The sequence below is a fragment of the Cricetulus griseus genome, chromosome 6 (genome assembly GCF_003668045.3).
Source record: "Cricetulus griseus strain 17A/GY chromosome 6, alternate assembly CriGri-PICRH-1.0, whole genome shotgun sequence".
Lineage (NCBI taxonomy): Eukaryota > Metazoa > Chordata > Mammalia > Rodentia > Cricetidae > Cricetulus > Cricetulus griseus.
Window position 1 is genome coordinate 30,360,180 of NC_048599.1, and position 16,870 is coordinate 30,377,049.

At 44.1% G+C, this 16,870-nt stretch overlaps 1 protein-coding gene and 1 pseudogene across 4 annotated transcripts; both read right to left on the minus strand.

Annotated features, from left to right (window-relative positions):
- Positions 1 to 1,487: 1,487 nt before the first annotated feature.
- Positions 1,488 to 2,612, minus strand: LOC100766535 (annotated as a pseudogene).
- A 2,564-nt stretch (positions 2,613 to 5,176) lies between these two features.
- Positions 5,177 to 9,048, minus strand: Nxt1 (nuclear transport factor 2 like export factor 1). 4 transcript variants are annotated; one of them, XM_027421578.2, is made up of 2 exons: positions 8,854 to 9,048; positions 5,177 to 5,918 (listed from the first exon to the last, which is right to left on the minus strand). In XM_027421578.2, the coding sequence occupies exon 2, from the start codon at positions 5,858 to 5,860 to the stop codon at positions 5,438 to 5,440; it is 423 nt and encodes a 140-aa protein (XP_027277379.1). In that variant the 5' UTR covers positions 5,861 to 5,918; positions 8,854 to 9,048; the 3' UTR covers positions 5,177 to 5,437. The 4 variants fall into 4 exon arrangements, with proteins under 4 accessions (XP_027277379.1, XP_027277381.1, XP_035302538.1 ...); XM_027421580.2 differs by lacking the exon at positions 8,854 to 9,048 and adding an exon at positions 8,708 to 8,836; XM_035446647.1 differs by lacking the exon at positions 8,854 to 9,048 and adding an exon at positions 8,544 to 8,672.
- Between the last annotated feature and the right edge of the window lie 7,822 nt (positions 9,049 to 16,870).

A 16,870-nucleotide genomic window follows, 5' to 3' on the forward strand; every position in this document is an offset into this window, starting at 1 on the left:
AAATGGCTGTCAACTATAACGTGTGTTCACTTCAAGGCGCTTATTTAGTTTATCTAGCAGTTTAGATATTTCGGGTCGCGTTTCGGAACACCCGACAAGTCTGGCCACGACCTCCATGGTGAGCATCCACTGTAGATAGGTGTAGCCTTGAAGCCTGGGGCAGCGCTTTGTCCCGTACTCTGGGAGATTCAGGCAGCTGATAGGCCGCTCCGTTTCCAAGGGAACCGTCCTACAATTGGTTCTGGATGGTCGCGGAGTGATGACGCTGCACCCTCATTCCTGAAGGTTGACTGTTTGATCCTATCAATAGTTACAGGTGAGAGTCTATGGCTGTACTCTGCGGTCTTTTGACTTCCCCACCAGGTTACCCAGCCCTGTCTCTAAAACACCGCCACGGTGGAGCCTACATTCTGCATGGAGACAAAGCAGGGCGGGCATGGGTGTTGGTGGAGGAACCACGCAGCAGTGTCCTGATTTGCAATTCCCAGGCTCTAAAATCCTGCTAGTAATGTTACTTTCCTGTGTGTCAATTATGTGTCAGTTCAAGAGTTGAGTTTAAACAGGCCACAGGTCTTTATCTGCTTTAAATTTGGGCGTATTATCACTTCAACTATTTCCCCAATACACAACCCGTTAAGCCATTTCTCACAAGTGCATTTGGTAAAGACAAATTAAGAGGGGTGTGTTTTTATAAAGTTATCTATTTCCATTACTCATGCTGAACTGTTCTTACAGATTTCAAAACCCAAACGCTTCATCTCTGGCTTTTTAAGCACATCAGAGGACTCCTTTTTTTTTTTTTTTAATTACATTAGGGGAAGAGGATATGTTGGAGAGATCAGAGAACAGCTTGCAGGTGTCAGTTCTCTCCTTCCCACTATGTTGGCCCGGGTGATAGAATATTAAGATCCTAGAAGCCTGAGAAACAGCTTTAATTTTGATAGATGTTTCTAGAATTTTCATGTTTATTATAATTTCATTTTAAACTTTCAAATCAATCACCTTATCAGTAATACGCTGAGAATAGTGCAACATGCCTTGAATGGCTCTTGGGATGTTTGTGCTGTTTCTGACTCTGTTCCCCTCAGACTTTGTGCTTTTCTACTTCTATTATCACTTAAAAGTCTGCTCCTTATTTATTTTAAGACTGAAAATAATCTCCCTTGTGGCAACATTGTAATTTAAAAATAGTCATATTAGTGAACATTTGTCGTTCTCACCATTTTCACTTCACAAAGGATGCTTGTGATAATTATACAACAGGTGTGGGGGCACAGGCTAATTCCAGCACTTTCAATGGAAGAACTTTTTGAAAAGACTGAAAATAAGCAGGAAGAAGGAAATCACAAAGAGCAAACGCCAACTAAACTGAAAACAAAGATGTTTCTTTGAAAACGCAGTAAAATTGGTAACTCCCAAAAGATAAACATTACTGATGTCAGGAAGACACTTTTCTTTTTATGAAAGGATTTTTTAAAAATTACATTTATTTTTGAAACTGTAAAAAAAATTAGTGTTAAAATTTACTCCTAAATGTATTGATCAAGAAAACATGAGGAACCAAACAAATTACAGTTTTATAGATTTCTCTTTGCTTTTTTTTACCCCCCCAACACACAATAATTTCACAATACAACACTTTTAATAGCTTCTTTGGTTTCAACTTCTTTGGGCAACAGCAAGTCAGTCTTCAGAAGCAAACCTTCACTGGTTGAACTACGAAGGAAGGCACGAACCACAAATGGGCCCAGATTTTGTCGTCTGTGCCTACAGACTTCATTTATATATAACAGCTTCAAGATTGGCAGTTACTTGGTCACTTGGCATATCCAATGTTGCTATTTTGGTGCTGAGAAAGTTGTCTTTCTTCATCTACCACAATTTCATGTCCAGTTTTAAATAATTCAAGCATTTTAGGGATGTCACGACCAATGAAATTTCTAGTAGTTTTGGAAATCTTATTTTCAGTTTTTTCCTTAATGGGTTAAGCTCAGTCATTATTTCTGGAACAGCTACATAAAAGTCCACAACAACCTTATCATCCAAGATCTTCTTAACCAGGTCAGCTCCTCCTGCAAACGCAGCTCCATTCTCTTCTGCTATTTTAATCTCAGATGCAGTCCCTGTAAATACAGCAACTTTGTTGACTTCTGAAGCAAAGGGTACGGTAAACTAATAACAATGGCAAATGGCTCCACTTTTTTCTTTTTCCCCCGATGCCGTATCTAATGTCAAATCAAGATAAATGCCTTGCTTTGGATTAGTAAAGTCCAGAACCTGAAATTTCTTTAGTAAGTGAATACCCTTCTCCACCTCATAAATCCGTCTTGGGTATAAACGTTTTAAATAGACACCATCTTCAGGTTTGCTTTCCATGTAGGTATATGACTTTATTCTTTCTCTATCATTTGGCTTTCATCTGCCATCTTTTCCTTGTCTTTTCCTTCTTTCTTAAATTTCCTCTCTGGCTTTTTAGCAGCAGCAGCAGCAAAATGTCTGTGGGTCCAGAGCACATTGACAGAGCAGGGGTAAGGAGGGGCCTGATAAGCTGCCTTGGAAAGACAGTGCCTTTGGTGTTGTGTCAAGACTCTGCTGAGGTATCGGCTGCCATGTTGAGGATTATGGATTCAAAGTCACTTTTCTAATCCCCAAATCATGGGTGCAATTGCGTGTGCCTATATAGAGTTCTGGCTATTCCATGGAAAGTCACAAGGAGCAGGTGAGCCTGGGCAATGTTGTGAGACACCCATCTTAAAAAACACAACCTCCTGTATTTACCATTTCTATTCACTGTACTGTGATCAACCATGACATGACTCCACTGGTCAGGGCCATGTGCTGATTGCTCACAAATAAATCTTAGTGAGCTGTGGAAGCTGGATCTTGATTGAAAGTGTTTAGAATATGGTACATCCTGAGGCTGACTAAATGATGCCTGGGCAGTAGGACTCCCTAAAAGACTCCATGCCCCACACCACCTTGGTTGTCCCAGACAACCTGTGCTACTAGTTCTCTTCTGGCCAGGGTTCACCAGAAGAGGATTGGCAGTAGGTGGGAAGCTGTCAGTCTATGGATCAGGATCAAGCTTGCCCACTTCTTAACAAAAATTAATTTTACTGTATGGATGTTTTGCCTGCATATTAGGTCTGTGCACCACTTGTGGGTTCAGTGGCCATGGAGGCTGGAAAGGATTACAAATAGTTTTGTAACACCTAGGAATTGAACCGTGGGTCTCTGGGAGAGCAGCGAGTGCAATTATCCATCTCCAGCCCCTAAACCTGTTCACTCTGGTTCCCAACATCCTGCTTTTCAGTGCCAATCCTAAAGCACTTTTCACAGTACCTTCCAGGGATAGTGACCCCACCTGACCAGGATATGGGACGTGAATTAGAGACGTCCCTAAAGTCTTGGGAGCTTGAAAATAAGAGTCCAGTTTTTTGTCATTACTATGTCTCCATCACTGATAACAGCAAAGAAAACTTTGCAAAGAATTAACTAATTTTATCCTTACTGTTAAATGTAAAGATAGTTTTCAAACTTTTCCAACAAGGCAGCACCAAAAATGTAAAGCATCTTGTCTTTGTTAAAGCAAAATACAGGTTATATCAATCCAGACTTCTCAATTTGGCAGACACCATAGCAGGGAACTTGAAATAGATTACAAATGAGAATTTGTGATTAAAGCCAACTTTGCCTTTATTGCTCCAAAACAAAATGTGGCTTTCACAGAAAAAGACACCACCTTTCTTGCTGAGTACTTTCTCCAGGTTCCTGGAGCGCTTGTTAGTTTGCAGACTGACAACAGCAGACAGCCTGGTGGTGACAGTATGGTGTGCTTGCCTTTTGTTCATGTGTGAAGTGCATTCTGGTGGGACAAAGGTGGGCAGGGAGGGCAAAAGGAAAGGTGGGATGATGTGGGGGAAGAAGGGGAAACCCTGGCGGGGTAGGGGGTAAGGAACAGAAACTGGTGTAGGGAGAATTGGAGGACTCTAGCAGAAAGAAATGAGGATTGGGTGTGGAATGGATATTGCACAAAGCTGTCTTTGAGAACCATGTTAACTCAGATTCAAACATTCTCAGAGTGCCAGGAAACTGGGAACCTTGAGAATATGGTCTGTTGCAAGCCTGGAAGGCGAACACTGTTCTGCTCTTGCTATTTTGAGCAGGTAAGAACTTAATTCTTTGACTCTAGGACAGTTATCAAGGTCACCCCTGGTGACAGTTTGGGATATTTAAAGCTCAGCATATCCCTCCAAATCACTAACTTCTCATTCTTCTTCCCCGTGTCTTCCTAAGGGGTCATGTTTAGTGTTCTAGGATCTTAGTCAATTCATGGTGGAAACCTCACTTTGCCTTTTTATGCATTTTAGTAGCATCTCAGCTTGAACTTCGAGCCTCATCTTGTCACCAAGTCTGTAGGACTGGTTTGACTGCTCTAGATGTAGCTTTGGAGTTATTTCATAGGTATGACTGGCTAAGACACAAAGTAATATCACAGGGCTACTCTGGCACTTGTGGTCACTAGAGACCCAGAGCACTGCATGAGGACCCCACCTCTAGGTCACAGTCAGATTGGCTTGTCATTCATGATGAAGCCATGACCAGTGGTCTAGGATTCAGAGAGGAAGTGAGCATTTATTGAAACACAATCCTTCAGTTTAATTCTTCAACTTCTGCTTCATTGGCCAGAATCACATGTCAAATCTTGTGCTCAGACTGAAAAGTAATTTTCAGATGGGTGCTTTGTGTTACAGCTTCTGACGTCCCCTCCCAACCTTGGTGCTTCTGGTAGGAGCAGCACTCAGCTGCTCTTCACATATATCACCAATAACTCCCATCCCAGGTGCTACGGGGCAAAGCCAACTATCAGGTGAATTAACTTTTTTTTTTTTTATATAAATCACACATTAGGATAAGGGTACTTTTGAAAAATAAAATGCCAATGCCCAGATCTTATTTATAGTGGAGGTGCCGGCTAGGGATATGGCCCAGGACAGGAAATTTCCAATGTTTTAAGAATTCTAGTGTGGATAGGACTACCTACCACCTACAGCTCTGGATCCACCAAGATCACAGTGGGGTAAGAGCTCATCCCAGACCCACCTCTATAGGTGCTTCCTACTATGCTTTCTGCCTTTCACACTCTTCTCAAAATTTAGACACATAAGGCAGAGAAGCCACATTTATATTATTTATTTGTCAACTTCCAGAAACAGGGTCTCTACTGATTAAGTAGAAAAATAGAAAGTTTACTACTTTTAAAAGGCAACTATGACAAAACCAGTATATAACCAGGAAAGGGGTTTCTAGGACTCAAACATCCAGTTTGCAGTGCTGCTGTGACAACCAAAATGAACTGTGTTCTCCACATCCTGAGATTTGTGACTGGCATTTCTCTGCAGAGCTGGGCCAAAGCCAAGAAGCCTTTCTCACCCCACTAGCTGGCCCAGTCCTGGAATCGGAAGCAGTCACTTGCTATCTTCCACACTGTGTTAGTGGGTGAAGCCTGGGCAGTCAAGATGAAGTTCTGGTTGAAGTCCCGCTGTTTGTTGCCCTCAAACTTCACTGATCCACAGATCACCACAAGAACTGTGGTCTGGCTTGGTGTAGCTTCATCATGGACAGGCTGGCAGTCTACCACATTGATCTGGAACTCACTGGAAGGCAACATCTCAAAAAATTCATTCAAGGATTCTTGTCCTGAAACAGCATTTCCATTCCATACTAAAGTGGCAGTGCCCATGTACAGGCGGGATAGCAGCCGCCGCCGTTTATCCATGGTAGTGTAGTAGACATTGACAAACTCCTCTGCAGCTCTGCAGGCCTGGTCCACATAGGTCTTGAAATCCACTGATGCCATCTCTGGTTCTGCCGACAGAGGCCTCTGTCAGATTGGCTCCTCTGTGGGGATCCAGGGACTGTATGACAACAAAGATGATGGGAACACATGTGAATATCAAAGTCTTTTTTGCTCTGATAAAACTTTTTTAAGTTTCAATTTTTAAAATTGTATTTGTATGTATGTGGGTTATGCACCACCAAGTGGGTCCTAGGAATCAAGCTCAGGTTGTTAGGCTTGACAGTAAGCACTTATACCTATTGACCCATCTAGCCCCCAATCCTCCTTTTCCATAGGCTACAGAACATTACATACTGCAGGCACATGACTTTAGGCTCAAACTGTTGCCTATTTATTTTAAAGGCAGTGTTTCACTATGTAGTCCTAGCTGGCCTGGAACTGAGAGATACATCTGCCTCTCTGTCAAGTGCTGGGATCAAAGACATTCACCACCAAGCAAGCCCAGCATTCGATGCTTGTTTAATCTTACTAATCCTCAGATTCTTCATTAAAAAACCCAAAAAACATGAAAATTAAAAGACAATGCACATCCAGCACTGAGTTAAGGTTTAAGCCAGGAAGGGTGAAAATGGTGGGGCACACTAGAAAAGTTGAGGCATGTGCATGTGCCAGCCTGGAACAGAGAGAGCAAGCCTGATCTCAAAACCAACACAGCAAACCTGGTCTCAAAAAAAAAAAAGTCTGATATGTTTGTTCATCTTACAATGGGATTTAAAATCCACTTTATTACTAGAGCACATTTGGTGACAGACTGTTCTTTCCTGAAAGCTTGGAATAGGCGTGGCTGCCTCTAGGCAACCAGGGTGTGGCTCATCCTAGTCAAGATAGTGGCTAAAACTGAAGAAATAAGTGGTTACTGGCCCAACAAAGGCTACCAGAGGTAGAGTAGGTGACTGACAATCTGGGAAGACTACAATGAACTAACCCAACAAGGATTCAGGAGATGTAGGGAATGGCAGATTTCTCAGGAGAGTGGAGGATAGTGGTCACAATCCCCAAAAGAAGCCAGCCCAAGAATGATCGGAATTTCCATCTTTGCACTAATGCCCATCATGTAAGACCAGAGGGCTATAATACCGAAGCAGAAAGACCCTAGGATTCAAACAGATTCTAAATTTTATTTTATGTGCATTGGTGCGAGGGTGTCAGATATCCTAGAACTGGAGTTACAGACAGCTGTGAGCTGCCATGTGGGTGCTGAGAATTGAACCTGGGTCCTCTGGAAGAACAATCAGTGCTCTTAACAGCTGAGCCATCTCTCCAGCTCCCAAAAAGAGTCCATGAATTCTTGTTGTTGTTTGTTTTCCAAGACAGGGTTTCTCTGTGTACCTTTGAAGCCTGTTCTGGAGCTTGATCTGTAAACCAGGCTTGAACTCACAGAGATCCACCTGCCTCTCCCTCCTGAGTGCTGGGATAAAAGGTGTGTGCCTCCACTGCATAGCTCAAAGATTCTAATGGGGAGGGGATGGGCACAGTTTTATTTATATCTGAAAGATCACAGCTCCCTAAAAAATTTAAGTTCTAACACATAAACAGCATATTTTTTTCCTAACAGGTTTGACTGTTAATTTCTTCTATGATTAAAAATTTTCATTTAAAAGAAACCAGTATAATTTTACTTAAAATAGTAGACACAAGTAATTTATATTATTTGTCAATTTCCAGAAACAGGGTCTCTAGTGAGTAAGCTTAGAACTTCTTTTTTTATTTCAAGTACCCTTATTTTATTGACACTGGGTCTCTCTATGTATTTCTGGAGCTTGCTATGTAGACCAGGCTGGCCTTGAACTCAGAGATCCACCTGCCTCTGCTGGGACGAAAGGTGTGCCCGACCCAACTTTTCTCTATTTTTTTTTTTAAACTATCAGCTTACGAACGATGATTCCACACAGGGCTGGGAGGAAGCTGGTCCTAACGATGTGCAGTTCAGAGCCAGTTTAAGATTGCTCTTTGCCGGCTGGAGAGATGGCTCAGAAGTTAAGACTGCTCTTCCAGAGGTCCTGAGTTCAATTTCCAGCAACCACATGATGGCTCACAACCATCTACAATGAGATCCGGTGCCCTCTTCCAGCCTGCAGGCATACATGCAGGCAGAACATTGTATACATAATAAATAAAAAAATCTTAAAAAAAAGTTTGCTCTTTGCATTCTCTCCAAGAACCTCAGACTGAAGACTCAACAATCAGTCTGAAGTGTTGTGTGTTTAAGTAGTTTAGGATCATGCCCTCAATCGCTGCACACATGGGTATCCCTGTGACAACTTTACTAAGAAGGAAGAGGAACTTGCACACTCTTGGTCGACTCAAGGCCGATCTAGGAAAATCGAGGGGGTCAAGGCCATGTTGCCCTCTTTGGACTTTTGAGAGTAGGTCTATATGAAGACAGCTCCAGGGATGCCGGCCTGGGAATGTCCTCCCAAGTAGCCACATTTCTCTCTGCCCAACCAGCTCATCAAACGCAGCTTCCTTTAGACCACGATGCTCCCGGTTGACTTTTTCTCTTCTGCTTCCTCCAAACACAATCCAACAATGGTCACGCCCTCAAAGGATGATCGATCACCCCTACTTCTGGTCCTCAGCTACCCACAGAACCTGCTCAGCTCTCTCACACCAGGGGAAAACAGTAAGACCGAAACACAGTAGAGCGAGAAGCCAGGAGGATGCCCCAGTCCGCGGTCCATACTCTAGCTTCCTGGAGCTGGACCCCAGGAGCCGCAGCCGTGTCTCGGGCCTCACTGAGGTTCAGCCGGGCGTCGCTTATCAAAGCCGCTGGCAGATGGCAGCACGCTCTTTAGAGCCATCATCCGGCCCCAAACTGCTGCTCTCCTCCGGGCAGGGCAAACTCACCGCCACCGTTGTACACAGCAAAAAGCCTGATGCCCAGCTGCAAAGACACCACGTGGGGGAAAGACACCACCCGGGTCTTACTGAGCCTGAGGGGAGGCAAGGGGTCCCTCCGGCCACCGCGCAGCCAGACAGGGGCGGCCACCTACCTGCTCCGCCCCGGTCAGCGCCTCCAAGGCGACTCGGTCCCGGGTCCCGCCCCGGCCGCAGTCCCGGGCCAGAAGATTTACGCTCCTGCCCTCCTCTTCCTCCCAGAGGCTCCGCCTGAGGCGCCGGCGTCCTGGAGACGGGGAACGGTTGGTCGCGGGTAGCAGCTATCCCGCGCGCGGCGTGCTGCGTTCTACGCAGGCGCGAAGGTCTCGCGTCCAAACGGCTCCCGCCTTCGCGTGACGGGCAGCTACGCGAGCCAGTAGAAAGGCTGGCTCCGCCCAGGTGCGGCTGCAAAAACTGTGTGGCTTCCGGGGCCGTCACTAAGGGAGAAGTTCCGGCTGAGGGAGCTTCGATTGGAGAGCGTGAGAGGGGGGCGGGGCTACGCTGTTAGCAGCGGAAGACTTGGCTGCCGAGAGCAGTGCGGCTTGGGCGCGTCTGCCTCCCTTCGTCAGTCTGTGTTGGTTCTTTGTGAAGACTCACGGCTTGACGCCATCTAGGGAGACAGCAGCATGGCTGCAGTAAAGCTCTGGACCGAACCTAGTGTATAGGACGCCCGCAGTATTGGAGCCCGAGTGGAAAGCTAAGTGAGGGAGTCCTGTGGAAGTCCATGGGCTCAGTCATCTTATCTGACGCACCCTTTCTTAGATAAAGCCACTTAGAGTTGAGTTCCCCGCTAGCTCTAGCTGTGGCGAACCGTTCCTCCGCCTGTAAGTTTGATATGGTTAATCTGGAGCAGTCTTGTTTGTTTGTTTGTTTGTTTGCTTGTTTTTAAGACAGGGTTTCTTTGTGGCTTTGTAACTAGCTCTTGTAGACCAGGCTGGTCTCGAACTCACAGAGATCCGCCTGCCTCTGCCTCCCGAGTGCTGGGATTAAAGGCATGTACCAAAACCGCCCGGCCGGGGCAGTCTTGACACTTAGCGTTAGAATGGAACCATTTAGTGTAGGAACTTTAGAAACTGCCGAGGGTAACACAAAACCCGAAAAGCTCATTTTCCCGAGGCACACGGTTCTCTGCTTCATCTATCCGGCTGGGAGAACCCCCTGGAAGTGACTAGGTTAAATGAAGTACTGTATTTTGTTGGCAATCTCTTGGGTCCTTTTGTTCATGTTCCTAAGGTAACCTTTGCTTATAGACTTAAGAAACCAGATAGGCTACTTAATATAGGCCACTCCCCCACTGCAGTCAAGTAGGAGAAAAGTTTTCATTATTGAAAGAAGTTGGATTGCTGAGTGTCTTCGGAGTAATAGTTACACCAAAATGGCTTTATAAACCTGGAGGTAGGTAGTGATAGGCCCTAGGACTTTTCTTGAAAAAGAACTTGATTTTTATTCTATCTGTAGCCCTTGAGTTTGGGGAGATTAGAGATATCTCTGACTGCAGGGAACATATCAATGACACAGTTGAGGGTATGTATTAGCCAAGTTTCTCTAGAGTAACAGAACTTACAGATTGAATGAGTCTCTCTCTGTCTCTGTCTCTGTCTCTCTGTCTCTCTCTCTCTCTCTCTCTGTGTGTGTCTGTCTGTCTGTCTCTGTCTCTCTCTCATACACTGTGGTTCAGCTAGTCCAACAATTGCTGCTAATGAATGTAAGGCCCTAGAATACAGCAGTTGTTCAGTCAGTAAGGCTGGATGTCTCAGCTGCTTTTCAGTATATGCTGGAAGTAGGCTCTAATGCCAGTGAAGGAATGAACTTGCTAGCAAGGGTGAGAGCAAGCAGGCAAAGAGAAAGAGCTTCCTTGCTCCATGTCCATTATATAGGCTTCCAGTAGAAGGTGTGGTCTAGATTAAAGGTGGACCTTCTCACCTCAAAAGATATGGATTGAAGGTTTATCTTCCCACCTCAGAAATCAATATTAAAATTGGGTCTTCCCCCTTCAAATGATTATTTGAAAGAAAAAATCCCTCTCAGGTTTACCCAGCCATTTGGGTTTTAATTAAATCCAGATGTAGTCAAAATGACAACCAAGAATAGGCATCATAAGATATTTTGGAGTCCCAGTTACTCTCATTGGACTGGAGAAGGAGTTTGATAGGGCATTCTGGGAAAGGAGCATTTTTTCCTCTTTCCGTTTTGAATATGGGTATGGACAGCAGTTCTTCAGTCTTCCTCCTCCTCTGAGGAGAAATTGACTCATCAGTGATGAGACAGACAGGAAGGGTGAGAAGAAATCAGGCCTTTGGTGAGTGAGTGTTAGGACTGTCCTCTTCAGTGTGTGTGTGTGTGTGTGTGTGTGTGTGTGTGTGTGAGAGAGAGAGAGAGAGAGAGAGAGACAGAGACAGAGACAGAGACAGAGACAGAGACAGAGAATGTGATGTGCTGCCTAAATGCTTTGCCACTGTCCCACACTCAGCCCCAGTCTTCAGTTTTGGACTTCACAGTATCAAGAGTCAGTGTTTAAAGCTGGGCATCATTTTAATTACTTTCAGCTCAGCATTGTGTCCTTGAGTATAGGCAGTGTCATTGTGGCATGTGAGTTTGCCTGTCTAGGAAGCAGCTGCCTGATCTGTAAATCAGGGACACTAATGATATACTTGGAATGGCTTCACATGGGTCTGAATCCAAATTAGCATCCAGAAACATTAATGGGACCGAATTATGTTTTATATTTTATGTCCACAGCAACTTCTTCATTTGTCAACAATCCTTCTAATGAAATGATTGGCTTTTACATTTGGGACAAGCATATGACAAATTGGTGGGATTTGTTACCTGATCACATGGACACTTTTGATAAATGAGGCTGGCCTAAGCAGCTGTAGAACCAGTGTTCCTGTTTGCCATGTGGAGCCTGTCCAGGAAGAAGGACACATCTGGTCCATACACAGAGTTGGGCCTGACTTAAGAATCGTAAAATCTGTCAACACGGGCTTGCTCTCCTCCCCCACTGTCAGTGCTCTTCCCTTGGATAGAATTTCAACAGCATGTTTTCAAAAGCAGCTGTGTGATTTGCAGTGAATTCACAGTTGTGTCTTAGCAGCTGTGTCTCGAATACCCTGTCACCTGAACCACATCCAATCTTTTGACTTTGGTGGGCCCATCTAAGTTCTGGTGGACCAGGGTGAGCTAGCACTGTGTTTTTGTGAGCTCATTTAGGGACTTGACTGTGCAGAGACTATGGGGAGGGGGGACCTGGAAGAAGCACACTCAATAGAACCAGGTAGTATTTTGTAAAACACATGCTCTGTCTTCTCTGTTAGCAAGGAATGGAATGTAGACACCTAGGAATGTGGCTTCCTTAAACTTTACATGGAAGTGCTCCCTGTGATGTCACTGTTTGCCTAAGAAGATTGTATTGATTGCTGTTGACTAAGTCTGAGGTGCACCTTTTCCCATCTCTGCTATCAGCAACCTGAAATAGTGAGACAGATCACACATACCTACAGAGCCTCTGTGTAGTGAAAATGGGACATCCATATTTGTCAGTATTTGCAAAGTACAAGAAACCAATTTTGGTTAATTTCAGCCAAAATATCTTTATGGGAAGGCCGATAATAGAGTCAATAGCAAGCATTAGGCAGGTGATTCTTGGGGTCTGGGAATAAGAACTGGACAGAATTTGATAAAGAGCTGTGTGCTTGGGTGTGTTGGTTAGTTTTCTTGGTTTTTTTTTTGTTGTTGTCATTTTGATGCTTGATATAAGTTCAGGTCTAAGCTTAACTGAGAAAATGCCTCCATAAGATTCCCCTGTAGGGGGCTGGAGAGATGGTTTAGTGGTTCAGAGCACTTGAGGACCTGGGTTTGTAAAGCTCACAAGCACCTGTAACTGCACTTCCAGGAGATCTGATGTCCTTTTCTGGGCACCAGGCACATAAGACTTGTGTAGACACACATGCAGGCAAAACACTCACACACATACTGTGAAATAAAATAGAAAGTAAAGAAATACATTGGCTTGTAGGCAAGTTGTGGGACTTAACGGGGAGGACCTAGCCCACTGTGGATGCTGTTCCTCTTGATCAAGTGGTCCTGAGTTGTATAGAAGAGCAAGCTGAGCAAGCCATGGAGAAGAGTCCATTAAACATGGGCTTCCATGGGCTCTGCTGATCCTGCCTACAGGTTTGTTTCTTGAATTCCTGCCTTGACTTCTCTTCCCAATGGACTATAAGCTGTAAGCTGAAACAAACCCATTTCCACCCAGATTGCTGTTGGTCATGGTATCTGTCACAGCGATAGAAAGTAAACTAGAATAGACTGCAGTGGGATAGTGGATCTGTGTCCCAACTCCAGCCATGTTCCATTCACCTGCTGGACAGTCCCACCAAAACCACTTGAAGGAAGAATTCTTGCAGAAGTAGGTAAAGGAGCTGACCCCAAAGAAAGGGAACAGGATTCAGGGAAGGCAAAAAGAACGGTAGCCAATAAACTTAGGAATGTTGGTATAGCTGTGAGCACAAATAGGAGCAGAGGTAAAGACCACATGACCAGTGAGAAAGAAGATCTGGAATGAGATATGTGTGCACTCTCACACATACACTCTCAGATGTCTGATTACATATATGCACAGTGTGGTACACAGTTGTATCATTCATGTTGTGTAGTGCACATGCGCACACACGGTACAGACCCAAGGGGTTCTCATTCCTCACTGTGGCAGATTATACCGTTGCTGTGTATCTGTGACTTTGTCTTTTCATTGCACCCCTTAATAAATTAGTCATCATACTTTTGTGGGTTTTCATATCACCCACAAACATATTTTTCAGTTGCACCCACTTTTCAAGAACATAGCTTTGTACTGCTAAGGATGTTTTGAGTCTTTTCTCAAAGATGTATTTACTTTTATTTTATGTATATCAGTGTTTTGCTTGCATCAGTGTTTTGTCTGCATCATGGGCATGCAGTGCCCATGGAAACCAAAAGCCATCAGAATCACTGAAACTGAAATTAGGGAAGGTGGTGAACCAGTATGTGAGCGCTAGGAATCAAATCCAGGTTCTCTGGAAGAGCAACCAGTGCTCTTAACTGCTAAATCTTTAATTTCTTCAGTCCCTCTTTGACATATTTATTGGCTAATTTCTGGTTTCTTCTATTCTATTGGTCTACATGTCTTTTATGATATATATATATATATATATATATATATATATATATATATATATATATATGTTTTGTTTTGTTTTTCGAGACAGGGTTTCTCTGTATTGCTTTGGAGCCTGTCCTGGAACTCACTCTGTAGACCAGGCTGGCCTCAAAGTCACAGAGATCCACCTGCCTCTGCCTCCCGAGTGCTGGGATTAAAGGCGTGTGCCACCAACACCCAGCTCCTTCTACCTTATTTTTAGAGCAGGCTCTCTTCATTGAACCTAGAGCTCATGTCTTTAGCTGGACTGTCTGGCTAGTAAGCCCCAGGGATCCTGTTTTTGCCTTCCCAGTGCTAGGATTGCAGGTGCACCCTACTGTGCCTGGCTTTTGATATAGGTGCTGGAGATCTGAACTCAGAACTGTCCAAGCCATTTCCACATACCATTAGTTTGCATTAAAAAATTTACATTTACACTTATTTATTGTTTAGTGTGTGTGTGATGAAAGGTGCACATGCACACACGTGCGTCTGTGCCATAGTATATATGGGGAGGTAGAGGACAACTTTCAGCAGTCAGTTCTCTCCTAGCATGCTGTTCCTTGGAATTGAACTCAGGTTCCTGAGCTTGGGGACAAGTGACTTTACCTGTTGAGTCCTCTCACTTGCTCTAAAATATATTCTTTTTTAAAAAGATTTTACTTATTTATTATGTATACAACATTCTGCTTCCATGTATATCTGCACACCAGAAGAGGGCACCAGATCTCATAATGGATTGTTGTGAGCCATGTGGTTGCTGGGAATTGAACTCAGGACCTCTGGAAGAGCAGACGGTGCTCTTAACCTCTGAGCCATCTCTCCAGCCTCTAGAATATATTCTTTAAGAACAGATTCAGGGGCTTGTGAGAATGGTTCCATGGTTTACGTATTTACTGCTTTTCTAGAGGACCGGAGTTCACACATTGGGCAGTACAAACTGCCTGTAACCCCAGTTTTGGGAGAGTCAATCCCCAAAGGCACCTGTACTCATGTGCACACACTCTCATACAGATACACTCAGATATATATAATTAAAATAATAAAAATGAGTCTTCAAAAATAATTTAGATCAGAGAGCTGGGCATGGTAATGCAAGCCTTGAATCCCAGCACTTGGGAGACAGAGTCATTGTATTTCTATGAGTTTGAGGCCAGCCTGTTCTTCATAGGGAGGTCCAGCCTAATCTATGGCTATATAGTGATACCTGTCTTAGAAAACAAAATAAAACAGAATTCACAGAAGGGATCCAGTGTAAGGCATTTATTGGGAATGTGTGGGAGGGTAGATAAGTGGGGAGGATAGGAACATTCAGGCAGCTGCCACTATGGAATCATACTATGGAACTCAGCATAGACTAGCATAGACCAACTCTGAGCACAGGCTTCAGAGTTCTCACTGGAGGGGCTGCAGGAGGAGATGGAGCCTGAGGAAGTGCATTGGGGTCGGAAGTGAAGTTATCCACCTCTCCTGAGCATGGAGACTGCTTGGGAAGTTCTTACTTTACTGGTAGTTTTGGACTGCCTCACAAGAATTATACAGAAGCTATTAGAGGTCCCTCCAAACAGTCGCTAGGTATTGAGAAATCAGCTGAGTCGTCTGGTGTGGGAAGTCCTAGGCTGCAATTCATAATGTTGATTGTGGCAGGGATTGTAAGTAGTTTCGCAAGTGGCCCTGGATGACCCAGCACATTTTGTGTGTTTCATAGACATCTTGGTGACATTGAAAAGGATCTTTCAAGAGGTTGTTGCTATCAGACACCCAACATGTGGATCAGCTGCCGGTCTGTGTGGGGAGGGACTGGGTGCCACAAGAAGCCAAGGGTACACTGAGCTGAGGACTTACAGAAAAAGTGAGATATGGCATGACCTCTGCCCGTTAGTGAGCCAGTCTTGAGCTGAGGGCATGACACCTGTGAACTGAGGGAACAGTTCTGTGGTCTTGTTTGTTTTGGCACTAGCCGTTAAACCCATGGCCTGTGCATGTAAGTTAACAGCCCTACCATTTAGCTATACCTGCAACCATCTTTGCACTTTTAAAAGATAGATGTGTGTGTGTGTGTGTGTGTGTGTGTGTGTGTGTGTGTGTGTGTGTGTGTGTGTGTGTTGCTTGTCAGTATGCATGTGAAGATCAGAGGACAACTTTCAAGTGTCAGTTTTCTTGTAGGTGCCAGGGATTAAACTCGAGTTGTCAGGGTTGATGGCAAATGCCTTTACTTGTGGAGCCATCTCAACCAGCTCTCATGGTAGTTTTTATTTTGACACTGGGCCTTCTAAATTGCTCAAGTTGGATTCTGGGTCTCACTGAATCAGGTTTGGCCTTGAGCACATTCTGACTGGCCTTGGAATTTGATTATCTTGCTTCAGCCTCCCAAGCAGCAGATTAGCCAGGAACTGTGGCCTTGTAAAATGACCTGAATGCCCTTTCCTGAGTGTGCAAATAAAATCCCAGTGAGGTGTTACTAGAAAAAAACAAATGCCAATGAGATGGTTGGGAAATTGGAAGCCTTGTACACTGTAGGATTGTAAAATTTTCGCTGTGGGATGTAGCATGGAAGTTGCTTCTCCTGCCCCAAATTAAACTGATTTACCATATGACCCAGCAAGTCTATTTCTTGATATGTACTCTAAAGAATTGAAAACAGGTGCTTAAGCAAACATTTGTATATGAATATTTATAATAGCCCAAAGCAGGAAACAACTCAAATGTCCGTCTATGGATGAATGAATAAGCAAAATGTGTTTTGACTATATGATGGAATTTAATTCAGCCATGAAAAATGAATGAGGTATTGCTATACGCTACAATGTGGATGAACCTTGAAAACACACTATGTGAAGGAAGCCAGACACAAAAGGTCACCTAGAGTATGTTTCTACTTACATGAAATATCCAGATTAGTAAATCCGTATTACCAGAATGCAGACTGGCATTTTCCATGGATTATGGGCAGG